This window comes from Saprolegnia parasitica (assembly GCF_000151545.1).
Source record: "Saprolegnia parasitica CBS 223.65 unplaced genomic scaffold supercont2.1, whole genome shotgun sequence".
NCBI lineage: Eukaryota > Oomycota > Saprolegniomycetes > Saprolegniales > Saprolegniaceae > Saprolegnia > Saprolegnia parasitica.
Genome location: NW_012156395.1, coordinates 841,477 through 864,722, shown reverse-complemented (window position 1 = coordinate 864,722; position 23,246 = coordinate 841,477). Strand labels below are relative to the sequence as shown.

The window sequence follows — 23,246 nt, the reverse complement described above, 5'->3', positions numbered from 1 at the left end:
GAACAATCAATGGCCCACTCTGCACCGATCATTTTTTTCGCCACTGTTCATTGGCGCTTCGAATTTTTATAGCAGCGTGGGATTGGTTCATTCTATCGAATGCGATGCGATTGGTCAAAATGCAATCCAGGCGCGTGGATGTGGCCAGCGCCTGGGGCTCGGCTTGCGTGCATGAGCAGGCTCTGCAGTACCGGGTATCATCAATCACTCAGCGCCCAGACTATGGGAGGACAGACAAGATGCCCGTCGTCGGTACTCGTAAACGCTTTGTCGGTCGTACGGTGTACGGCTGAACGGTCGATCCCCGCGCAACCTGGCGCATGCTTCGATGGTTAGGTCATCCCGTGACCAAACCTTCGAAGCATGGCGCCAGGTTGCACCCACGACTGTCTAACCGCGACAAGCTCCTTCGTTCGTTGCCACCTTGTCGTATAATAGGGACCTGTGTCGTAGACAGCTACTACGCCAAGCAAACCAACGCTGGTACACTGTACGACGCGCAGTGTACCGGGCAGATGACGCTGGTCGTGACAGACACGGTGCATGCCGTTGTGCTCGCATCGCCTATGCGCCGCATCCTGCGCTGTCTTTGTCCGCATCTTGCCTCGCGGGCTGTCCTGCTCTCTTGCACCAGCCATGACATGCCACGGATTTCCGACAGGGTATCAATAGCTGTATCAATTCTTCGACTGCAAACGAAACTTCGCAATCTGACCAATCTCGTCGCATTCCCTGGCACACAACGTCTTCGAACTACGAAATCCGCCGTGAGGTTGAAGTGCGCCATTCACGTTGATCGACGGCGTCAATGACGAGCGTTCTCAGGTGGCTTCGATCTACCAAAAGAGGGTACGCTGCGACAACGAGACAGCATGGATTGGAGTGATAGCGGTCGTCTTGGAGCCTCTTGGGTCCCAGCAAGCGACTGTCCATGCACATCCTGTCGCTACCGGCAACACACAAGAAGTACGAGTTGACTGGATCTGGCACGCTCCGTCGCGACTCACAGATGCTGCATGGTCGGTCACGCGTCTTTGACAGGCTACTACTACCTACGGTATTTGGCTACTTCGGGCATTTTGTCCCCGCCGTTTTGTCCCGCCGTTTTGTCCGAGGCACTCCTTTTTACTGCCACGAAGAACGCGTGCGACAGGAGGTCGACGTGGCACGATTCGTGCTGCAGGAGACGCAGCTGGCGGCCGATTCCGCGCGTCGTCGTACCGTCAGTATAGTATCGGCGTTTGGTGTGGAGCTGACAATGGCGTCGAACCAGAAAAGCCAACCTTCGAATGTCCCAAGCACCTACTACAATACCTGCCAATACGTACCTACAAATGGCTTGGATTGTGGAGGGGTAGGCTAGTTCACGAGCGTGGGGATCGGTTTTTTGACCATCTAGCATGGCCAAGGCAAGGCGAGCAGTGCTGGATCCGCTGCGATGTGTACAGAGACCTCATCATCAGTCGGCTTCTCGAGTTTTATCTGGCGGTCAGCAATTGACGTGGCTGCGTTCTCAGCACCAAGTCGAAGCTCCAACCACGAAGCGCCAATAGAACGGGGTTGCACTCGCATTGTTGTGTTGGCCGCTCGGTACAGTGAGTCGTCGTGCGGAAATGCGCAATATTATTATGTCGAGATTGCACTTGATATTTCCGGAAAATGCGACCAAAATAGCGCAGCGCTGACAGTTAACGACCAAGCATGGGCGTCTCGGGCAGCATCGTCCGCCACAACAACGGGTCGGCGGGCCGCCACGGCAACAACCCGCCGCCGCTGTACGGCGACCCGACGAGCGGCAACCCATCGGCGCCGCCCGTCGTGTACACACAGGCGCAGATGCAGGCGCTCTACATGAGCCGCGGGCGAGCCGACATGGGCTTTATCCAGTCGCAGATGGGCGGCGCGTTCCAGGCCGCGCCCGAGATGCAAGAAACGACGACCGTGCGCAATGACGTCAACTTGAAGAAGCAGTCGGTCGCGCTCAAGACGTTGGCGACCGGCGAGTGCGTGCTCGAGTTCCTCTTTGACAGCGCCAAGCCCTGCAACATCTTGCTCTACTTTAACGCGCTCGAGACCATTGACGACGATGGCAACTCGAACTTCCTCAACCAAAAGCCCGAGCTCAACCCGAACCCGGACCCGCTGCCCGTGTACCCGGCTGCGCTCGGCCAAGCGTTTTCGACGCCGCCCTTCGACCTCGCCGCGTGGCCGGTCCTCGAGACGACGCACCAAGCGAGCTCGACGACGTTTCCGCTTGTCGTCGAGATCCAAGTCCACGTCGACGGACCGTCGCCGCCGCAGAAGCAGTCGACGTTCCTCTCGTTTCCCAAGGTGACGCGCGGCGACGAGACGACGTTCAAGGCGACAATTCTCAAGCAAAAGGTCCAGGTCCAAGGCCAAACGTACGAGCTCCAGGAGATTTACGGCATGGACGGCTCGATTGCTGCCGCGCCCAAGTCGCCAACTGACGGCGACGCAGAGGCCAAGGCGACGGCCACGGACGACGTCCTCGAAGGCGCCGAGTGCATCATCTGCCTCTGCGAGCCGCGCAACACGACCATCTTGCCGTGTCGACACATGTGCATCTGCCTCGAGTGCTCCGAGGCGCTCAAGAAGCCAGGCAGCACATGCCCTATCTGCCGCACAAAAGTCGAGTCTCTACTGCAGATTCGCGTGTCGTCCTAACCCGGCGTTGATGTATATATTGCTATATCGATACGTCGATGGGCTTGATACAACCAGTGTGCAGCAAAGTAGAGGAAGAGGGTAGAAAGAAACGGGCCTAACGGGTTACTACGACGAGGACTAAGAACTAGTACTGTTGCGGGCGACGACGACTACGCCTGCTGGTAATATCGGTCCAGTGACTTTCTCACGGGCGACTCGATCGCGGGATAGTAGCGGGACGTTGGTGGTGGCGTGTACTTGGTCGGCGAGTACTCGTCAAAGCGAAAGTGCCGGCTTGGCGTGCCCTTGAGCGACGTCGCCTCGTACGACCGACTTTTCCGGGGCGGCGTCGGGAGGCTCAAGTGCACGTCGTTGTTATTGACGCTGTAAGGCGACGAGGACGACCCGCATTGGCTACAGACGGGGCTGTGGTCCGAGCTGCCCGAGTGGCAAGACGAGTTGTTGGGCGACGAGTTCGAGTACGTTCGGGAGAGTGCTTCGACCCTACGCTTCAGTGAGCATGGTCGAGATGTCGACGATGGGTTGCGTACAGGCGCTCGCGCTTCTTCACGTCTGCTTCCCGTCGTCGCACATCGTCCTCGGCCTCTAGGTTTGGATTGATACAGAGTTGATACTTGAGGGGGAAAAGTACCTTTGACTTGACTCTCGCGGACGAGAAGGACAGCTTCTTGCCGGCGCAATTCCTCTTCGATGGCGATTAGCTCCTTCATCTTGGCGGTGTACCTAGAGGCGAGCATGAGCGATTGCCCGCGTGTTAAAAATGTACGTTTCGTGAAGCGACGCTTCGGCCAGGGTCATCGAGTACGTCTGCAGACGACGCGCCAGCTGCGGGATCCGTTCGAGGTCTTCGATCCGTGGCCGGCGTGACCGCTACGGCGTCGTCAGGCATACAGGCAGGTGGTCGATGTCATCAACCTGGCGGTGCAGCATCCATTTGATGGCTTGGAAGAGGTCTTCCGAGTACGCCTCGGGGATGCGGGCGAACTTGCCGGCATTGATCTTCTTGGCCAAGGCGAGTTGGTTGGTCGCATCAAAAGGTGGTCTACGACGAGGTCAGTGTGCAGAAAAGGCCGGCTGGTACGAACGCGAGCGCCGCCATCTCGTAGAGCAAACATCCAAGGGCCCAGATGTCGGACCGCTCGTCGTACGTCATTTCGTTGACCATTTCCTGTGCGCTGGCGTCAGGATCACATGCCAATGTACATGCGGTAGAATTGTACCGGACTCATGTAGTACGGCGTTCCAACGTTGGTCTGCGCAAACTTGGACTCGCTGCTTAGCTCCTTGGCGAGGCCAAAGTCGCCAAGCTTGGCGTTGTTCTGGTCGCATGGACATGAGCGATACGTCATATGTCGTCGGTACGCATACCTGAGCGTCGAGAAAGATGTTGCCGGGCTTAATGTCGCGGTGCAGGATAGGCCGGACCGTATTGCCTTCGCGATGCCGGTGGCACTCCTTCAAGGCCATGTACAGCTGGGTAAACACTTGCCAAATGAAGGCTTCCTCGATCGTCGACCTAGCCGGTGTATCAGTATCGGGGCTGACGATATCCTCATCGTACCCTTCGCGCCGCTTGCGCTTGATGAGCTGGCTCAAGTCGCCGCCTTCGCAGTACTCCATGACGATGAAGATCTTGGACGACTGCTTGTCAATGACACGGTCGAGGTAGCGCACGATGTGTGGGTGGCGCAGCTCGCGCAGGATATTGACCTCGCTCACGATGAGCTGCTTCTCCTTCTCGGTCATTTGGCCATAGCCGACCTCCTTCCACACGAGCTCCTACGCATGCTGCGTCGGCCGCCATCGCCAGCATGGTACGCGTACCTTGCCGTCGGTCTGGCGCCGGATCTTGCTCACGACGCCAAAGCTGCCCTTCCCGATGACCCGGATGTGGTCGTATTGGTCCATCGTCGCCCGTCTTGGAATGGGCTCTTGATCTTTCGCGGCTTTTGGGGCCTGAATTTACACTTGATTTTAGTATGCGTTTTTAAACCAGCGGGAGATTACGACTGCATCTCTTTATACGACCGCGGATTGGCCAAAATGCATTCGAACATCCAAATCTACACCAATCAGAGATGTTCGTCGACTTTTTCCACCAATCGTTTCGAGGCAGCTTGGTGGACGACGAGCAGACCCGGGAAACGGCCGACGCTTCAAAGCCGGCAGATGCTGCGAGGACGGACTCTCCCAGCAGCGCTCGCACCTCCACGGTCGACCAGGCGACCTAACGTACGCCGATGGCCTACGGGCGCCGCCTGCATGCCGCTGAATGCATGGATTTTGGGACGCGATTCTCGGAAGAGACGGGCGAGGCGACTTCAAGGTGATCGTGTAGTAGTTAGAGTCCTCGGTCTGCAGACGACTGGAACGGCTTGGGCGGCACGTCGCGCACCTTGCCAAAGTAGCGCAGTGCAGCTGGTGGCGTGTTGGCCGTAGGCAGCAAGCAGCTCAAGTCGCGCTGGTCATCGATCCATGTCTGCAGTAGCGCGTCCATGGCCGCTGTCAGCTTGGCCTCAGCATTTTCCCACGCCCCGCTCTCGTCTTGCTGGTCGAGGTGGATCATGGCTGCGGGCACAGGCGGGTGCACTGTCTGCTTGAGCGCATGCTCCTTGTCGTGCTTGTACTCGCGCAGTTGCTGGCTTAAGCTCTGTTCAAAGAAGCGCTGCTCGACCTTGGCGAGGCGCCGTGTCTCGGCCTCCGTGTGTGCCCGGGAGAGCGCGGCCAGTAGCTCTGGCGGCCGCCGATGCAGTGTGCACGTCGACTCGGAGAGGTTGAAGAGCGCCTTATGGCGCCGAAGCATCTCGGCCCGGTAGTGCTACCACGATCGATCGCCTTCGTATTCTTCGAGCAAGCAGCGCCCACCTTTCGTTCCTTAATGGCCGCGAGCTCATGCTGCACTTCGCGGCGCGCTTCCTGGACGTCCTCGAGCTTGGAGAGCTTGATGCGCTACGCCAATCCTTTCATAAAGCATTCCTGCGATCGACTAGTACGTTGGTAAAGGCCTTGGCGCAAGCGCTCGCTTGCTCGTTGGCTTGCTTCTTGGCCTCAAAACGCGCCTTCTTGGCGCGCGCGTGATGATGCCGCTTCTCCGTGATCTCTACCAGAATGGTCCATTTCGTCGCACTTCCGACAAAGACGCGACCGACCGCCGATCTGAACATGCCTCGCCACCATGCCCACGTTGGTGCTAAAGTGCTGGGCGAGCGCCACGTTGGCCTGCACCGCCTCTCTACAGTTTCCGCAGGTAAAAGTAGCAAAGGAGCATTGTGATGCCGGTCGTACCGCTGCCGCAACGCGTTGTCTCGCTGTGCCACGACCTTGTCCCGCTTGAGCGCGACGTCGGCCTCCTACCTCAGCAGCAGCAGCACGTCGTCACCCAGTGTTGCAGTATCGGAATGGTACATTTTTGGCCAAGCACGAGGCACTCGGGCTCGTTCGGAGGACGGGCTGGCTCTTGGACGCGCGCAAGCAGCCACTCTGCGCGAGCCACACGACGTCGCTCGCATCGCGTTCTTGCTGCGCCTTCATCTACGCGCAATCGCTCGATGCAAGAGATATCGGAATGCAAGTGTACAGGGTTGCGTCGCCGAATGTGGTCGCGGGGCGAGAAGGCGCGGGCGTCCTTGTCGCGCGCGCACGCCAACGCAAACGGGTGACAATTACGGCTCGTCTCGCTCCCGAGACGATCCTCGAGGTCGAGACCGTAAAAGCAGTAGCACGCATCGACGAATTCGCCAAAGGTCACGTGCGCGTCGTCGGCGCGCGGGTGCTGCAGCCACGCGTCCATCGTGCGTTGGTCGACGGCGAACGCGCCCGCCGACGCGAGCTGCCGCAGCGTCGGCAGCGCCATCGAGCGGCCGCCGGAATCGCGCTCGCAGCGCTCAAAGAGGCGTTTGCACGCTTGCAGAAAGCGCGGCGTGTACTTGGCCAGCCCTCGCGACGGCGGGTATGCAATCGAAGCATCGGCGTTCCGTGCTTGGATGCGCGTCGACGTGCGCTCGTTCACAAGCTTGCGGATCGTCTTGGCGGCCGCGGTGCCGCCGAGGTCGAGCTGGCTCTGCGCATGCCGCGTCAAGTACGCCGGGTCCTCGGGGTCCACCACGTCCTGCATCGAGTCGATGCTTTCCTAATTTTAGCCCATTATTGTGCTCATCATCAACCGGCCACTTCCATGCGCCCGCCTCCTCCAGTCTCGTCAGTGAGGTTGACCACCAACTCGGCCTTTCTATCAGGCACGAAGAGTCCTTTAGTGTGCAAGCGGCGCGACGGGCGTAGGTCTATGGAGCTTCCGGCTGCTTGACGCTCACACCCACGACGCCATGAAGCCATTCTTCTCACGCGCCCTCCTTGTGAAAGTGCCAATGGAAGGTTGGGTAGACTGCGACTCTGGCCCTCGCAGCAGTAGCAGACACCGCCATGCGAGCACAGACAGACTCGTTTGTGCAAACGGGGACAACGACTCGCATAGATGGAAAGGCAATTATCACACGCGTTCTCGCCATGGCTTAGGCTTCAAAGCGGCAGAGCACGGTCGGGATCTTGAAGACGACGTCGTCGTCGTCCGAGCACGACGTTTGAAACTCGACAAACGGGCGGTCGCAGTCGACGAGGCCTTGGTACCGTTCGGCGACCCACGAGCGCAGCGGCGTCTGGAGCTTCTCGTTGTAGAGCGCCTTGAGAGTCGCGCTGAAGGCGTTGCGGTCGTAGAGCATGAGGCCGCGCACGGGACCGTACTTGGGGTCGGCGTCGCCGAGCTCGGCGGCCGCGTGGAAGAGCAAGTTGCACGTCAAGCCCGTCGTCTCTTGGAGCTTCTCGAGGAATTCGGCCGTCGTAATCTCGCTAGGCACACGCAGCATCGTCACGTCCCACTTGGTGAACCCCGGCGGCTTGCACTTGACCTCGGCCATCTCGATCGGGTCGTACTCGTCCTTGGCCTTCTCCGGTTCGGCAGGCTCTTGCAGCAGGTACATGTTGAGGCCCAGCGAGTTGGACGAGTCCTTAAACTGGTCGAGCTTCTTGTCCTGGACGATCTTGAGCAGCTCAATCATCGCGAGGCCCGTCACCGACGCCGTCGTCGTCGCGATCGCGGGGATGATCTTGCCCGCAATCATCTTGCACTTGTGGCGCGAGACCGGCTTGATGCGGTAGTTCCACGCGCGCAAATTCGCGGCCGACGCGATAAAGTCAATGTGAAAGTTGGCGTCATTGTCCTTCTCAAAGTCGGCGGGGACCAACCGGCCGCAGTGCGCGAGCGCCTCTGGCGACAAACTCGCGAGCGCGTCGAGGAGCGTCGCGAGCTCGTTGGCCTCGGCGTCGTTGCCGGCCTTGGCGGCTTGCTGCGCCGCGAGCTCCTCGTCGTTTTCGGCAATCGTCTCCGTCGACGGCGCCCATGCCGGGAGCTCGTGCGCGACCGCAAACTCGGCAAACGTCGCCGGCGCGCGGAGGAGCGAGTGGCGTGGCACCGTCTCTTTTTCGGGCAGCGGCTGCAGGCCAAAGTTGACAGCATACAGATTCGCGGCCGACCGGACAAAGTCCAAGTGGTTGGGAAAGTCCTCGAAGTTGAGGTCCGTCGCTGCTTGCGGAAACCGCTTGGCGCCCGACCAGAAGCGCTCGCCCGTCTTGGTCAAGTGGTCTTCGGGAAAGTTGTGAATGAGCTGCAAAATGCGGTCGCGGAAGAGCGAGCAAAACAGCGTTTGCGCCATCTCCATGCACGCGTCAAAGTCCACGTCCGGCGTCATCACCAGCTTGTGCAGCGCGCGGACCCTAGCCCCATCTTGCGTGAGATCCGGCAAAACCAAAGAAACAATTCAAAAAAGAAAAAACGTACCGTTCGAGTTCGTGGCTAATGGCCGACGCGCCTTGCTTTGGGTTCGGGTGGTCGAGCGTCGCCTTCCGGACCGTCTCAATGTACGTACTCGGGTCGGCCGCAAACTTGGCCACGTCGCCAAAGGGCACGACAAACACGTCTTCAAACTGGGCCCGGGCCCACTCGATGCAGTGCTCGATGAGCGACGGAAAGTTGCGCAGCGTGCACATGGGAATGTTGTCGTCGGCCGCGTCTTTCGGGCCATCGGCGTACGACGCCGTCTTGTACGGCAGCACGACCTGCACGTTGCATTTCGTGCCGAGCGTGCCGCTTTCCAGCAGCGGCTTCTTGTAAAAGACGCACTTGCTGTCGACGTACAAGCGCGCCTTGACGTTGTCGAGCGCGTTCGTGACAAAGTCCAAGTTGGACCAAAAGGTGTCGTCGAAGACGTGCTCGGTCGTCGGCGCCACGAGCTGCTCGAGCGTCTTGACCTTGAGCGACGCGTTCATCGAGCGCACGGCCTGCGTCGCCGCCACCGACTTGGGCTGCCCGACGTTGTGCTCACGGAAGAGGAACTGGCGGTTGAGGTTGCTCACTTCGATGCGGTCATTGTCCGTGACCGTCACGAGACCGTCGGGACCGCAGCCCATGCCGACCATGGCAAAGTTCTTGAGGTACTCGCAGCCGAGCGCGCCACAGCCGACGAGGAACGTACGGCTGTTGCCTGCCAGAAAGGTGAGACGCGAGAGGCAATCATCCGAGGATTGTACCGAGCTTGGCGTGAAAGGCGGCGCCAAAGAGCTCGATCAAGTGGTCGTAGCGCGACTGCTGCGGCGCATTGTCGGTCGGGATCGACTCGGGCAGCACTTCGACCACGTCCAGATGCATCCACTGCTTGAGCGGCGTGAATTTGCCCGTAAACTTGACGATTTCCTGGGCGACAACGCCACCGTAAAAGGCAGCGAGCGGGTGGAGCTCGATCGACGCCACCTGCGCGAGCTGCGTCAAGAGCTTCTCATCGAGCTCTTCAAGCGTCAGCGGCTCAATGTCGTCGTGCGCCGGCAAGCCTTCCTTGGCGAAGGCCACCTACGACCCATATTCCACCATGTAACTCTCGGAACCCTGAGGTAGGAAGAAGAAATGACATACGACTTGGGCCGCATCGTCATCGTGGTAGACGCGGGGGCGGTGGCCGTACGTCTCCTCAAACTTCATGAGGCCCCAGAGCAGTAAATGCAGTTGCTCGGCGCGGCCTACGTTCATGTGTGGGCCTCGGAATCAAAAAATGCAAGAAAATACAAGAAAATTCCTACCAAACTTGGCGCCATCGGTAAACATGAGGCCATAGTCGCCCGGGTGCACGGGCGAAGAAAGCGCCTCGCGGAACGACCGGAAGCTCGTCGTGAAGGGCTGCTTGGATTGCGTAAACATGCCGCCGCCGAGGTACGGCGAGAAGCGCGCTGTGCCGCCGACAATGTGGAAGCGGTACGGGTCAAAGACGTCGACCTGCTTGCCGTTGCGAAACACCTTCTTCGTCGCAAACTTGATGCGGTACGGGCCCATCGTGTTGATGCTCTGGGACGGGTCGTCGAGCGACACCATGCCGTCGACCTCGCTGATGTCGACATAGCCGTCGTGGTCCGAGTCGGGCAGCTCGTGCATCTTGCCGTCCTCGTCGGGCCCGAGGAGCGAGACGAGGCCATCTTCGTCGCTCGAGATGTCGGTGATGATGCGCGTGATCGGGTTCTCGCCCGTCGCGTCGTGGGTCGTGAACGACGGACCAAAGTCCGTGAACGCGTAGCCAAACGCGCCAGGAATGTCGCACGCGATGAAGCCGATCGCGGGCGACTGGCGGCGGCAAAACGCGTTCCAGCGCTCGAGCTCGGCGCGGCGCGAGTGCGTAAAGACCACCACGTTGTGGCGCGCGACCACGTCTTCCGTGAGGCTGCCCGTGTGCACCTTGAGCGTCACCATCTTGTTGAGCTCGGCCAACTACGTCGACCAATATGAAAAGCTTGCATGCGAATCGAGGGTCGTACGCGGTGTGCCACGGCGGCGGCGCGGGGCTTGCCGACGTCGTCTTCGGTCAAGAAAAAGTTGACGCCAACGTCCTTGATGTCAGCGACCTCGTCTACACTGCTGATGAGCATTCCAGAAAGACCCATCGTCCTACCGTCGTAAATGGTCACGGCGCCAGGACCGGCGAGGACGAGGTTCTTGGCGCACTCGATACCGACGCCACGCATGCCCACGATGAGCACCTTGAGCTTCACAAGCTAATGGCGCATGGGCATGAGCAGTCGTCGCGCCATGGCAGGAGGATGTAGTACTACCTTGGCCATGGTCTCGAGGCCAAAGGCGCCGATCTGCCGGCTGTACTTGTCCATGAAGCCAGCATCTCCTTCCAGGCTCTCCATCGTCTTGAGCTTCTTCGTCGGCGGACTCGTCGCGTCTTCGTCGGCGACCCGCTTCGTCGTCGAAAGCCAAAATGGCGTCGTCATCACAATCCGTGCTCTTGTGGGGGAAGCGCCGAGTGCAATTTTGCATTTTATTAACGACCCCGGAATAGAAAGAGACGCATAATTTAATTCGAAGCATCGAATGGCACTTGCGGCCCCAACAGGCTTATTCGGCCGACTACGGATAACGGTATCCGGACACGCCCGCGATCTTTCACGCTGCCACGTTTCGGCCACCGCGATGAGGGCCGCTTGCGACCGGCGAGGCGCGCTGCGACCGCGCTTGGCAGGCTCGCTTGCTGCAGCCCGCAGTGGGTCCTGGGCCCGGACTGCCGCATGCATGTTTTTTGTTCGATTGGCGACGTGGCGGTGAGTGATGTTCGACCGGTTGCGACGAGCGACCAGAGGCGGTGCCCGTGCGTTCAAGAGGTCGGTCCAGCTCGATGCTGCTTCCGCCACGCACCCCATAAATGAATGACCTCGATCGCACATGTGGATGTTGCCAAGGATTCTATGTGTCGACAGCTCGTATCAACCGTGGCTCGGCACGAGAGGGATATGCAGACCCATCTTGTCGAGTCGGCGATGGCGCAGGTACTTCATGGCGCTTGCCAAATGATGGTGACGTCAACTGTTTATTGGCTACAGCTTGCGGGCATCCTCGTGCACATACAGCTTGGCATGCGCTCCATCATGGACAGTGCGTCAAGCTCATCGGCGCATGCCACGCCATAGATATATTCAAGTGCCATTGCTCTATGCTTTGCCTTCCTTGGCCTCGCGCTTGGCTTTGGCAGCGGCAATCTTGGCCGCTTGCGCCTGTAGTACAGAGATGCAGCAAAGTGTTCCTTGTCGCCATTGCCTACCTCTTTGCGGCTGGCAAACTTGCCGCGGTTGTGGTACACAGTGGACGCTTGGCCCGACGCAAGCGTCGCAGCGATGGCTTCCGCAGCGGTCTCTCGGCAGGCCTCGGCCAGCTTGGCGGCGACGCGGCGATCGGCGTCTCTTCCGGCCATGCGAATCGTGGAATTCGCGCTGCCTATTTATCAGGAGCCTATTTAGGACACATGTGTCCTTGGACTAGGGTCGGTATCCGGATCGAACGGATACGAAAAGGGCCACGCTGGCCAATCATTCGCCGGCACGCTATCGGTAGTGGGCATTTTGGATTTTGCCGCGTAGAGAAAAGAGTAGGAACCCGAGTTCTCGATGATGTTACAACCATGCTAATTCCGAACAGCGCATTACGACGACTGACCGTGTTGATACAATGTATTCAAACCACTGAGAGAACTCATTCTTCGTTTAGTCCTTAGTGTAGTAGTCCTCGTTATTCATGTACTTTCTAAACTTAATGTCATTCACCATTGGTGCTGTCAATTTGTCACCGAACCATCCAGCAACCATAGCATTCACTTCCGTGGCCACGAAATACTCCACGGACTGCAGAGAGCTCCGTAAAAGCTTCGACACAGACACCGCACATGAGACAGAGGACGCAGAACTTGCAGTGGCGGACCTGGGGCGAGAGCATTAATGGGTGAAAGGAAGAGATATCGCCGTAGCATGCTGCCGAGCTCGTCGCGAAGCGCCATGCCCGTCGTCCGTCGTAGCACCGCCATGGCTCTCGGAGCAGGCCGCATCCTTCCTTGCCGCATCTTCAAGCAGCCGCTCGCTGTCCATGTCCGTTCCTGCTGCCGGCGAGCCTGGCGTCGAGAAGATCGAGCCCATGACTGGATGCAACAATGAATTGGCTGCTCGCACGCGTCGGAGCGCAATGCCTATGCCGAGGCCGCAGTTGGTTTGGCGCCATTGCTTGAAGCCCGCGCGTCGCTGAAACGGAAGTCGCATGGTACAAAGTGAGAATGGAAACGTCCCAGGCCGAGGAAGACCGGCGGCGCCAGAGCCGACCGCTCGCGCTTCTCGCGGATATCGCGCGGCTCAAGTTCGCGGGGTTGAAGAAAGAGGCGGTCGCGGAAGCGTCGGCCACAATGGCGTCCGTGGGCAGCGTCAAGAAGAACGTGCAGGTCGCCGCAGCCGCCAAAGCGCGGGCCGCCAAGCGTGCGCAAAAGCAAAAGCGTCCCGAAGACCCCAACTGGAACGTCATTCGTGCCAAAGCCTCCAACGAGCTCCTCCACGACGAGCTCACAAAGGTTCTCTCAATACATTGCCAGCCATCGGCGCAAACAATATGCATGTGCTATTATAGCTCATGAAGGACATCAACGTGCTCCTGCGCAAGGAGCGCAAGAACGTGCCAGCATGGATCCGGGTGCGATGCGGTACAATAGTATTGAAGCGTCAACGTGGCGAGTAGAAGTACAAGGACGATGACCCGCGCTGCGTCTTTTATCACTCGATGCTCCGGCGCGTCGGGCTCCCCGAACGGCACGCTCGGGTAGCTACTCGCCCCTGTTGGCCATTTATTTGGATGGGACGAATAGTTTGCGCCCTGGTTTCTCAAGTCGGAGAAGCTCCAGCTCAACAAGTACGGGCAGCGGCTCTTTGAGCAGTTTGAGGCCGCGTACCTCACGCGCGAAACTGCGCTAAGCGAGACCGAGGCCGCGGTGCGCAAGCACTTGGAGTTTCTCGGGCGCATGATGGCCCTCAAGGCGCCGCCGCGCGACAAGGTAGCTTTACGGTCATTGCACATACAGACAAGTTGCGTAGAACCAAGCGCTGGTGCAGCGGGCTTTTCGCGACTGCTCGTTTCCCGCGCCCCGCACGGCGCTGCTTACAAGCAGCCACGAACCCGAGTCGGCGGCGCTGCACCCGCTCGAGGCCAGTAGCCCGGGCACGGCCGAGGACGACCCGGAGGCCGTCGCGCACCCGGACCGGCTCGACAGCGAGGACCCGCGCGTGGTGCAGCTGCAGATTGCGCCCGTGCCCAAAGCCCCCGCGCCACCCGGGCTCGCGCCACAAGTGCCCGGGAAGCTCGAGAGCCACGGAAAGCATACCTACTACCACTACAACGGCCGCTGGAAGGATGGACACATGCGTGGCGCCGTCGGCGTCTACACGTTTGCGGACGGCGGCAAGTACGTCGGCGCTTGGAAGGACAGTCGGCCGTGCGGCCCGGGCACAGCCGTACACAAAAGCTGTTCTCGGAACCCCGCTCACGGCGTCGCGTAGGAGTACCCGAACGGCTGCAAGTACCAAGGCACTTGGCGAGACGGCAAGTACCACGGTCTTGGAACGTGGGAAGCCAGCGATGGCACCAAATACGAAGGCAGTTGGAAAGACGGCCTCCGCGACGGCAAGGGCAAACTCACCTTGCCGTCCGGCGCGGTGTACGATGGCCACTTTTTCCAAAATTTTCGGCACGGCGCCGGCGTCGAAGTGAGCCCGTACACTCCATGTGGAGAATATCGTCTTTGGTGGTGAAGACAGTTCTGAAGTATATGGATGCGTAGACTCGGCCACAAGTACAAGGGCAACTTTCGTCGCAACCGTATTTACGGCGAGGGCCGCATTGAGATCGACCTCGGGAACGGCCAAGTGCACGTGTACGCCAAAGACAACTGGGCGCCGTGTGTTCTCGGTGGTGCGCGCACTAAGATCGCATTGGCGCCATGGAACCTTATGTCTATGTAGAGGCGGCGGCCGAAGCACGACTGCACTGGTCGGGCGTGGACATGGACACGGAGATGTCGATGCGGTCGCTCCTACGCGTGCGCGACGACCTCCGCGCGCTCGACTTGCAGCTCGAATACCGCGAGAAGGAGGCGGCCCGCATCATCGCCGAGAAGAAGGCGGCAAAGGAAGCGCGTCGAGACATTAACCGTGCGCGTCGCGAGGCCGAGAAACTGGCCAAGGAAGCGCTGGTGAACGAGCTCATCAAGGAAATGTCGGACGACGACGAAGACGACGGCTACGGCTACAAGAAAATCAAGCCGAAAGCTGCAGCCGACGGCGACGAGGCCAACGGCGAGAGTGACGAGAGCGACGAGGACAAAGAAGATGACAATGAAGGAGGCGACAACGATGCTTCAAACGAGACCAATCAAAACGACGATGCCGATGCCGACAAAGCGCCGTCCCCCGCGTGAGCAACAATCAATCAATCAATCAACCAATCAAACAAACGTGTCCGCGTTGGAATAAACTGTGCAAGGACGACGACCTTAAAGACGTTGCATTCGCAGCACCTGAGGGCGATGGAGTTGGCACCGGTACTTGGTCGTTTGGAGTGAGCTGCGTAATACGGAGAACCCCATTGTGTGCTGCAACTCATCATCAATGGTATTGACTCTCATGGTTATGCATGCCATTGGGATGAAATATATGGATATATTCGCAACAGTTGACATGCATCGAGGCTTAGTGGTACACAATCTACCCACAGACATTAGACTTTGAGCCCGCCCGAGACGAGAAGCATACCGAACCCGATGGCAGCGGGCTGCCTTCTTCGGCGTCGTGGAGGGCACAGAGGCTCTGCACTTGTAATCGCGCGCCGCGGACCGCCCCGAGAAAGTGCTGCCCACCATACGAGCTGGACGTGGCCTGGTAGTGGACGCGCGGGGCGCTAAGAGGGTGGGTTGAAAATTCCGGGGGCTTCTGGAGCTCGAGCGTATGCGAGTGGTGCATGTCGCGCTTCAGGCTCTTGAGACGCTGGGCCTCGCTAGGTTGCATTCCTCCATTTAGCTCGTTTATTGCCAAGGTTTTTGTACCGTTTTGTATCCCAGTCCTGGGCGCGGTAGCTGCCGTACTTCTTCTCCGTGAGGACTTCTTCGAGTTGACGGCGTTCAATCTCGTGCTGCACACGCAGGTCATCCCGCTGCTTTTGTTTGGCCCGGTGGTGCTCCTATACACGTCGTGGATAAGTTCGACGTCGAATCAAATATGGTATTGAGTACTTGGGCACACTTGGCCTTTTCAAACTTTTCCATCGCGTCGGCGCGCGTGTAGACGTTCTTGGCTTGTTCAAAGAGCTGGAGTTTGGAGAGGTAGTACTCGGAGTTTTTGAGCTCGAGGAGCGTTCGCGAGTACTTGACGTGCGGGTCTGGCAGTCGGTCCAAGTAGTCTTCCAACTGGCGCGTCTGGATTTGCTGCGTCTTGGCAAGCTCCTGCCGCCGCACGCTGCAGTCGGCTTCGACGTCGCGTTGTTTGGCGAGCCACTTTTTTCGTGCTGGTCGCGCACGAGCGAGACGGCTTCGGCAAAGTGGCCGTTCTCACTGCTTTGTCGGCGCTACCCAATAGCAATGCTACTTTCCAAGCCATCGCAGACGTCGTCGTACCTTTTCGTACGTGGTCTGGAGGGCAATAAAGTCGGCTTTGATCGTGCGCAGCCGGTCGCGCATGATGATGGCGTTCGCGTACTTGCCCTTGCTCGTCATCTGATGCAGTATACTTGTCATTTCGTTGCGGATGCGCGTGAACATGACGAGCTGGTCGCGCGGGTCGATGATGTCGTCGCTGTGGTACCCAAAGACCGCGTACGCATCGACGAGGTTCTTGACCTCGAGCGTGCTCTTCTTCCCGAGCGCGACGGGCTCGAGCTGCGCGATCGCAAAACGCAGGTCGTCGCAAAACTACAGAATTCGACTCAGATCTTAGAGGCGTCCAAGCGTGCGGACCGCGGCCTTGTCGTCCGCGCTCAGCTCCATCGCGGAAATGGATGCGATTGCACTTGGGTATTTTTGGCGCGCGCGCGCGGTGATTGGGCCACGCGTAGCCAATCAGAGTGCGTATTTGCATGTATAAGATTTCAACAGGCACGAGGACAGAGAGATGAACGAACTAATAGACTTGTTGGCGAGCACTGCTTGTACCCGCCGCCGACGCTACCAACGTAGCACAGGCCAATGCAACACTAGCTAGACTAGATACCACGGGCGATATGTATTCGATGGCTAAGGCTTGGCGAGACGCAGGACACTGGTATCATGCACGGCGTGTCGCTGGATTGAAGCATGCAACACAAACATAGCGTCCACCGCTGGGTACAAGTTCGTACCGTCACTGGCAGTGCACTGACGCGCTGGAGCGTTGGCTCCGTTGCGCCCGCAAGAACATTCGAATGTCGAAGCCAACGTCGTACGTTGACCACGTGCCACGTGGCACCGAAGCTTCCAGAAGCGAGCCCAGTAGCAGATCCCAGTGTTTTGCCGTGCTTGGCGATGGCCGACGTGTCTGCTTCGCCCACGCGCAAAGCCTCCTGCGCCTTGCCTTATTGGAAAGGTCCAAAATGTACTAGTACTAGTACGCGGTATCGTGCACAGAAATGATAGATGTGAGCTTTGCCGCCCTACCGGTAGAATCCAGGGTCCACCGACCTCCTACGACTGTGTCCGCAATGGACGCAGGCGCATTCCGGTCCTTTTGCGCGTCCGCGTCCTCGTCTTACCCACCGCACAATCTCAATGAGTCTCCACGTGGCAGCGTCTCGAAGCACGTCTCGATGCGGATGGATTTCCATCGAAGATTCGATCTTTCGCATTTCGAGATCTCTTGCGCTTTGTATACCATATTTCGATGGCTTATTGCTTACAAACTTCAAGTTCACGGTCGGACACGTGGCGCGGTTTACCTCTCACAATGCATATGTGCCTTTTTAGAATATCTCACCACACGCTTTCTTGCTACCTTTTCTGATTTCAAAACCTCTGCGATCCGATATCCTGTCAAAGACCGCAAGCGCGCGCGGTGACGTGGCCCTGCCGCTCGATCTATCGACTCTCAGAGGTCCTTTCGTACGCCACGTCAGCAACATATTGAGCGGCGCGCATCGACTCACTTTCGAATTTGCTAAGAAATGAACTTGATCAAGGTCCTTACGTACGCTGCGGGCGCGCTCGCGGCCTGCGCGGTCTCGTCGGTCGTCGCGGAAGAGCCCAAGGGCCCGGTGATTGGCATTGACTTGGGCACGACCTACTCGTGCGTCGGCCACTACGCCAACGGCAAGGTCGAGATCATCGCCAACGACCAAGGCAACCGCATCACGCCGTCGTACGTGGCATGGGACTCGAACGACGAGCGCCTCATTGGCGACGGCGCCAAGAACCAGGCGACGATCAACCCGGAGAACACGCTCTTTGACGTCAAGCGCCTCATTGGTCGCCAGTACAACGACAAGTCGGTGCAGGCCGACAAGAAGCTGCTTCCGTTCGAGATCATCAACAAGGAAGGCCGCCCGTACATCCAGGTCAAGGTCAAGGGCGAGACCAAGACGTTCTCGGCCGAAGAGGTCTCGGCCATGATCCTCACCAAGATGAAGAACATTGCTGAAAACTACCTCGGCAAGGAGGTCAACGACGCGGTCGTGACCGTGCCTGCGTACTTCAACGACGCCCAGCGCCAGGCCACGAAGGATGCCGGTACCATTGCCGGCCTCACGGTCCAGCGCATCATCAATGAGCCGACGGCTGCCGCCATTGCCTACGGTATCGATAAAAAGAACGCCAAGGGTGAGAAGAACGTGCTCGTCTTCGATCTCGGCGGTGGTACCTTTGATGTCACGCTCCTCACGATCGACGGTGGCGTCTTCGAGGTCCTCTCGACCAACGGTGACACGCATCTCGGCGGTGAAGACTTCGACCAGCGCGTCATGCAGTTCTTCATCAAGAAGTGGCAGAAGCAGAAGAAGATTGACATCAGCTCGGACAAGCGCGCGCTCCAGAAGCTTCGCCGCGAAGCCGAGCGTGTCAAGCGCGCCCTCTCGACGCAGCCCCAGGCGCGCCTCGAAATCGAGTCGCTCCTTGACGGCGAGGACTTTGACGAGACGCTCACGCGCGCTCGCTTCGAAGAACTTAACAACGACCTCTTCAAGAAGACGCTCGGCCCGTCGAGAAGGTCATGAAGGACGCCGGCCTCAAGAAGTCGGAGGTCGACGAGATTGTGCTTGTCGGCGGCTCGACGCGCATTCCCAAGATCCAGCAGCTCATCAAGGATTTCTTCAACGGCAAGGAGCCGTCGCGCGGTATCAACCCCGACGAGGCTGTCGCCTACGGCGCTGCCGTCCAGGGTGGTATTCTCGCCGGTGTCAACGACGACGGGACCAAGGACATTTTGCTCCTCGATGTCGCCCCGCTCTCGCTCGGTATTGAGACGGTCGGCGGTGTCATGACCAAGATCATCAACCGCAACACGGTCGTGCCCACGAAGAAGTCGCAGACGTTCTCGACGTACCAGGACAACCAGCCCGCCGTCTCGATCCAGGTCTACGAAGGCGAGCGCACGATGACGAAGGACAACCACATGCTCGGCAAGTTTGAGCTCACGGGCATCCCGCCGGCGCCGCGTGGCGTGCCGCAGATTGAAGTCACGTTCGAGGTCGATGCCAACGGTATCCTCCAGGTCTCGGCCGAGGACAAGGGCACGGGCAAGGCCGAGAAGATCACGATCACGGCCGAGAAGGGTCGCCTCTCGCAGGAGGAGATTGACCGCATGGTCCAGGAAGCCGAGGAGAACGCCGAGGAAGACAAGAAGATCAAGGACCGCATTGACGGCCGCAACTCGCTCGAAGGCTACCTCTACAACCTCAAGAACAACGTCGAGGACAAGCTCGCCGACAAGATTGACGACGAAGACAAGGACACGGTCCTCAAGGCCGTCCAGGAGGCCATGGACTGGCTCGACGAGAACCAGGAAGCCGACAAGGAGGACTTTGACGCGCAGCAGAAGGCGGTCGAGAAGGTTGTCAACCCCATCATGTCCAAGGTCTACCAGTCGACGGGCGGCGCCGGCGCCGGCGCGGACGACGACGACGAGGATGACCACGACGAGTTGTAAACAACGCATGGTCGGTCGTTAGAGTGGTGTTGCCCCAGATGCAATGAATACTTGGTATTTACATTTCCACTTTTTGAGATCTTTTTTCGTGTTGAGATTCAATCCGTCGGGCGGCTACGATCTTTTGGGATTCGATATTTGGATGGACGACCTGCCGCTGATCGACACGACGCACGCCACGCGGCTCCTCAAGCAGCTCGCGACCGTCGTCGAGACGCAGCGCTGCGAGCTCGCGCGGCTCGCGGCCAAGGTCGACGCGCTCGAAGCTCGCGCGGCTGGCCATCACCGCCTTCTCGCGGCCCATGGCGCCCAAGCGACCGCACTGGACGCTCGGCTCGTCCACGTGGAGGCCGAGCTCTCGTCCGAGACCGCGACCGGTCTCGGCGCGTGCGTGACCCGGCTCTCGAGGCAGCTGGCTGCGGCGGAAGCGCGCTTGGAGGCCAAGGCCGACATCGAGATGCTCCACGCGGCCGACGATGCGTTAGAGCGTCGGCTGGTGCTGCGCCTCCAGCGCAACGAAGACGCTGCCAGCGAGACAGCACGCGTGGCCGAGAGGTCACCACCACCCTTCGCCGTTGATGCATATCACGCGCGCTCGTAGACTCGAAGCCAGCGCCATGGCGATCCAAGCCCATGTGCACGCGATCGACCAGACGCTGCCGACCAAGCTCGACAAGGTAGGTACCTTGCCTAGAAAGCAGCGGCCTGGACGACGGTAGATGGACCTATCGCGGCTCGAGACCGCCTGCGCCAAGCTCACGGGCTTTAGCGCCCGCGCCGATGGCCTCGACGTTGCGTTGGAGCTGGTACAGGACCGCCTCGAATCTCTCCACGCACAAGTCGCCGCCGACGTGCGGACGCTCGAAGCTGCAGTTGCCGCGAAGAGAGAGACGATGCGGACAACGTTCACGGACGCCGTGCACTTGCTGCGGACCGAGGTGCGAGCGTCGGCTGCGGCGACCGCGTCGACCGTCCAAAGCAGCGAGACGCGCCTCCACGAGCATCTGCAGGCCGAGATTCAACGTCTCTCCGAGGCCGCTTTGCGCACAGAGAGCAAATGGGACGCCAACGTCCAAGGACTCGCGTCTGTCTTGCAGACCTCATGCCGCCAGCTACGCAACGAGGTCCTCTATCTATCTATCTATCTATCTATCTATCTATCTATCTATCTATCTATCTATCTATCTATCTATCTATCTATCTATCTATCTATCTATCTATCTATCTACAACCAGATACAACGATCCTCGCTGTTGGATAGGTGGCGAGAAAGGCCAACCGGAGCGAATTTGTCGACGCAACGAACGCGCTTACTTCGACACTGCAGACCAAGGTACGACTTGGATCGCATCGGATAGTAGTAGTATACGGTATGGATAGGTCGCGGCCGAGGCAGCCCTCGCGTCGCTCCAGAGCGAGATCGCGGCGCTCTCGGGCTGGTCCAAAGACATGACGACCAAAGTGGACATTGCGCTGCGTTTTGTCGACTGGTTTTACGCCCGCGGCAGTGCGTACGAGCACAATTTACGCAGCGTCGAAGCGCAGCTCACGCATTTAGCCCACGCGTCATGAAGCATTCCGATTATACTACTACGCGGATCGGTGTGTACTCTTCGAGGAGTCGGCGCCACTCGTCCGCCCGCGTCGCTTTCTCGTTGTAGACGCTAAAGATGTGTGCAATGACTTCGTACTGACCGAGCGCTTGCTTTTGGCGGATGCTCAAAATGACCTTGGTCGTGGACGCCCGCAGCAGCCGCTTGGTCGACCGCTTGGCGATTTGCAGCGACACGGGAGGCGTCGTATGTGGCTTCTCATGGAAGGGCTCGACCGTCGTGGCCTCGGTCTCGCCTCCAGCGTTGGTCTCGGAGAGGTCGTGGAAGTCGCCTTCGGTATGCGGCTCGAGCGTCGTCGAGGCTTGGACCACGGCGGCCATGGATGCCATCGGCGCCACGACGACTGCTCCCGGATTGCGTCGACTCCGAGCGATCGTCTGCGCGATCTTGGCCTGCACTTCTTGGATCGCATTGTCACAATTCTGGAAAGGACTGCTATCAGATCTGGTTGGCAACCAAGTACTACCAAGTTTGGGAGCGTGGGGTCGGCGCCGTAGTAGAGGAGGAGGAGCGTCGCGCCCGGCGACCCCGCCAACACTAATCGAGCAGCCTCGTTTCTTCACATTGATGTGGGAAGACTACCTGCTTTGTGCAGCGGTGTGTCGCCGTTGCCCTAGCACAGTTGTTGTGGGCAGCACGCAAGGGCTGGACGTCGTATTACACTCTGGCGGTTGACGTCCATGCGGTGCGTGGTCACCAAGAGCTGGATCGTCCCTAGATGGCCTTTTCGGCAAGCGTGGTGGAGCGCGTTGCGCTTGTTGGTCTACAGACGCGGTCTCATGAGCGACGAGAATGTCGTCGCCTTCGTACGTCGGCCTGCTGGACGTTGGCGCCGGCCTCGAGAAGCGCCGTGACGCACGGTAGCTTGCCCGCATAACACGCTACGCCACAGCCACGTGCATGATTACAGTATTATCCAGGCGAAGGCTGGATGCACCCCAATGCAACGCCGACATGCCAAAGCGCTACGTCTGCATGTAGAGCTCATGGTCCGCGGATCAGAAACGTACGTCGACGGTCCGGATGAGCTTGGGGGTGCGCTGGACCATGGCACGGACGTCGTCGACGCGGCCCTCGACGGCGTGCCGCACGAGCAACGTCAAGTTTTGGTCGACCTTGGCCGGACGCGCCAAATACTTGAGCTCCGACGCGCACACGCCCATGGAACGAAGCCCCAAAATAGGACTCGCATCGCGGTTTTTCGATGCAGCACCCGTAGTATAACTCTGGCAGAAAGTCCCGGACGTTTATATTCAAACAACAAAGGCTCTGCGATGCACCGCTTGACTGTGCGCACGGTCGCCGCAACGATCCCGCTACGCGTCTCTGGTGGCTCTCGCCAGCAGTCTCTTCCCAACGCCGACAGCCACGGTCGAGTGTGTGCCAACTTCCTGGATGCCAACGACAGTGCGTCCGAGCCCACCAGCCACTGAAGCCGTATTGGTGTCTACATACCTAGCCATCGGCCGGTGAAGTCCGTCGTCTCAGCAGGAGGAGGCGACCATCACCGTCCATCCAACTGGTCGAGGGCGCTTGGCGGGAAATGGTGGATCTTGCGTCGTGTATCCGGATGCGGTTGCCGGATACGAAGTGACACTCGGCGCTGATTGGCCAGCGCAAATGACTGGTTCCTACTAAGGTCGTCGAAACCGGCCTCGTAAGGTTCATTTTCCAACTGGACTCGTGAGCGCCATCTGCACAGTGGCGGCGTTCCGAGTCACCTCCTGAAGTCGCCCCGAGTCGATCTACGACGCTGCTTGAGGGATAAGCGAGGAGGACAGTTGAATAGCAAAGTCTCGATGTTGATCTGGTGCTGACTCTCACGAGACGGCGCCGGAACCGTCGATTGATGGCTCTATATTCCCAATCTCGTGCTAGCTGCTTCGCGGCTCTAATGTAATGAGACAAACCATAGAGCAAACAATCCTCTCCATTGACTCCCTA

The 23,246-nt window shown here is 59.1% G+C and overlaps 10 protein-coding genes across 10 annotated transcripts; 4 read left to right on the top strand and 6 right to left on the bottom strand.

The window, feature by feature from the left end:
• Nucleotides 1–1,660: 1,660 nt before the first annotated feature.
• On the top strand, nucleotides 1,661–2,734 carry SPRG_00340 (hypothetical protein). Its single transcript, XM_012338440.1, has one exon. It carries the CDS (start codon nucleotides 1,702–1,704, stop codon nucleotides 2,683–2,685), a length of 984 nt encoding a protein of 327 aa, XP_012193830.1. The 5' UTR covers nucleotides 1,661–1,701; the 3' UTR covers nucleotides 2,686–2,734.
• Nucleotides 2,735–2,762: 28 nt separating this feature from the next.
• On the bottom strand, nucleotides 2,763–4,647 carry SPRG_00339 (NEK protein kinase). Its single transcript, XM_012338439.1, has 10 exons — nucleotides 4,513–4,647; nucleotides 4,250–4,467; nucleotides 4,057–4,204; nucleotides 3,909–4,007; nucleotides 3,774–3,856; nucleotides 3,604–3,730; nucleotides 3,455–3,558; nucleotides 3,320–3,411; nucleotides 3,219–3,273; nucleotides 2,763–3,171 (listed from the first exon to the last, which is right to left on the bottom strand). Exons 1-10 carry the CDS (start codon nucleotides 4,594–4,596, stop codon nucleotides 2,838–2,840), a joined length of 1,344 nt encoding a protein of 447 aa, XP_012193829.1. The 5' UTR covers nucleotides 4,597–4,647; the 3' UTR covers nucleotides 2,763–2,837.
• Nucleotides 4,648–5,002: 355 nt separating this feature from the next.
• Nucleotides 5,003–6,802, bottom strand: SPRG_00338 (hypothetical protein; the record flags this gene model as incomplete). The annotated part of the gene is made up of 7 exons (XM_012338438.1): nucleotides 5,003–5,506; nucleotides 5,554–5,637; nucleotides 5,682–5,788; nucleotides 5,838–5,920; nucleotides 5,974–6,038; nucleotides 6,094–6,219; nucleotides 6,266–6,802. The coding sequence occupies 7 exons, from the start codon at nucleotides 6,800–6,802 to the stop codon at nucleotides 5,030–5,032; spliced, it is 1,479 nt and encodes a 492-aa protein (XP_012193828.1). The 3' UTR covers nucleotides 5,003–5,029.
• Nucleotides 6,803–7,137: 335 nt separating this feature from the next.
• SPRG_00337 (hypothetical protein) lies at nucleotides 7,138–11,008 on the bottom strand. The gene is made up of 8 exons (XM_012338437.1): nucleotides 10,831–11,008; nucleotides 10,671–10,773; nucleotides 10,537–10,628; nucleotides 9,811–10,489; nucleotides 9,647–9,750; nucleotides 9,268–9,583; nucleotides 8,519–9,221; nucleotides 7,138–8,454 (listed from the first exon to the last, which is right to left on the bottom strand). Exons 1-8 carry the CDS (start codon nucleotides 10,996–10,998, stop codon nucleotides 7,197–7,199), a joined length of 3,423 nt encoding a protein of 1,140 aa, XP_012193827.1. The 5' UTR covers nucleotides 10,999–11,008; the 3' UTR covers nucleotides 7,138–7,196.
• Nucleotides 11,009–11,662: 654 nt separating this feature from the next.
• Nucleotides 11,663–12,004, bottom strand: SPRG_00336 (hypothetical protein). Its single transcript, XM_012338436.1, has 2 exons — nucleotides 11,823–12,004; nucleotides 11,663–11,775 (listed from the first exon to the last, which is right to left on the bottom strand). Exons 1-2 carry the CDS (start codon nucleotides 11,970–11,972, stop codon nucleotides 11,713–11,715), a joined length of 213 nt encoding a protein of 70 aa, XP_012193826.1. The 5' UTR covers nucleotides 11,973–12,004; the 3' UTR covers nucleotides 11,663–11,712.
• Nucleotides 12,005–12,814: 810 nt separating this feature from the next.
• SPRG_00335 (hypothetical protein) lies at nucleotides 12,815–15,030 on the top strand. Its single transcript, XM_012338435.1, has 8 exons — nucleotides 12,815–13,109; nucleotides 13,166–13,228; nucleotides 13,274–13,354; nucleotides 13,401–13,586; nucleotides 13,627–14,043; nucleotides 14,089–14,303; nucleotides 14,370–14,500; nucleotides 14,551–15,030. Exons 1-8 carry the CDS (start codon nucleotides 12,822–12,824, stop codon nucleotides 15,003–15,005), a joined length of 1,836 nt encoding a protein of 611 aa, XP_012193825.1. The 5' UTR covers nucleotides 12,815–12,821; the 3' UTR covers nucleotides 15,006–15,030.
• Nucleotides 15,031–15,291: 261 nt separating this feature from the next.
• On the bottom strand, nucleotides 15,292–16,565 carry SPRG_00334 (hypothetical protein; the record flags this gene model as incomplete). Its single annotated transcript, XM_012338434.1, has 6 exons — nucleotides 15,292–15,580; nucleotides 15,630–15,763; nucleotides 15,816–16,076; nucleotides 16,100–16,147; nucleotides 16,197–16,490; nucleotides 16,536–16,565. The coding sequence occupies 6 exons, from the start codon at nucleotides 16,563–16,565 to the stop codon at nucleotides 15,292–15,294; spliced, it is 1,056 nt and encodes a 351-aa protein (XP_012193824.1).
• Nucleotides 16,566–17,713: 1,148 nt separating this feature from the next.
• SPRG_00333 (luminal-binding protein 2) lies at nucleotides 17,714–19,689 on the top strand (the record flags this gene model as incomplete). Its single annotated transcript, XM_012338433.1, has 2 exons — nucleotides 17,714–18,599; nucleotides 18,728–19,689. 2 exons carry the CDS (start codon nucleotides 17,714–17,716, stop codon nucleotides 19,687–19,689), a joined length of 1,848 nt encoding a protein of 615 aa, XP_012193823.1.
• Nucleotides 19,690–19,831: 142 nt separating this feature from the next.
• Nucleotides 19,832–21,338, top strand: SPRG_00332 (hypothetical protein; the record flags this gene model as incomplete). Its single annotated transcript, XM_012338432.1, has 5 exons — nucleotides 19,832–20,244; nucleotides 20,291–20,366; nucleotides 20,409–20,813; nucleotides 20,951–21,022; nucleotides 21,070–21,338. The coding sequence occupies 5 exons, from the start codon at nucleotides 19,832–19,834 to the stop codon at nucleotides 21,259–21,261; spliced, it is 1,158 nt and encodes a 385-aa protein (XP_012193822.1). The 3' UTR covers nucleotides 21,262–21,338.
• Nucleotides 21,247–22,474, bottom strand: SPRG_00331 (hypothetical protein). The gene is made up of 7 exons (XM_012338431.1): nucleotides 22,313–22,474; nucleotides 22,240–22,267; nucleotides 22,113–22,183; nucleotides 21,964–22,065; nucleotides 21,885–21,915; nucleotides 21,769–21,839; nucleotides 21,247–21,724 (listed from the first exon to the last, which is right to left on the bottom strand). The coding sequence occupies exons 1-7, from the start codon at nucleotides 22,463–22,465 to the stop codon at nucleotides 21,272–21,274; spliced, it is 909 nt and encodes a 302-aa protein (XP_012193821.1). The 5' UTR covers nucleotides 22,466–22,474; the 3' UTR covers nucleotides 21,247–21,271.
• Between the last annotated feature and the right edge of the window lie 772 nt (nucleotides 22,475–23,246).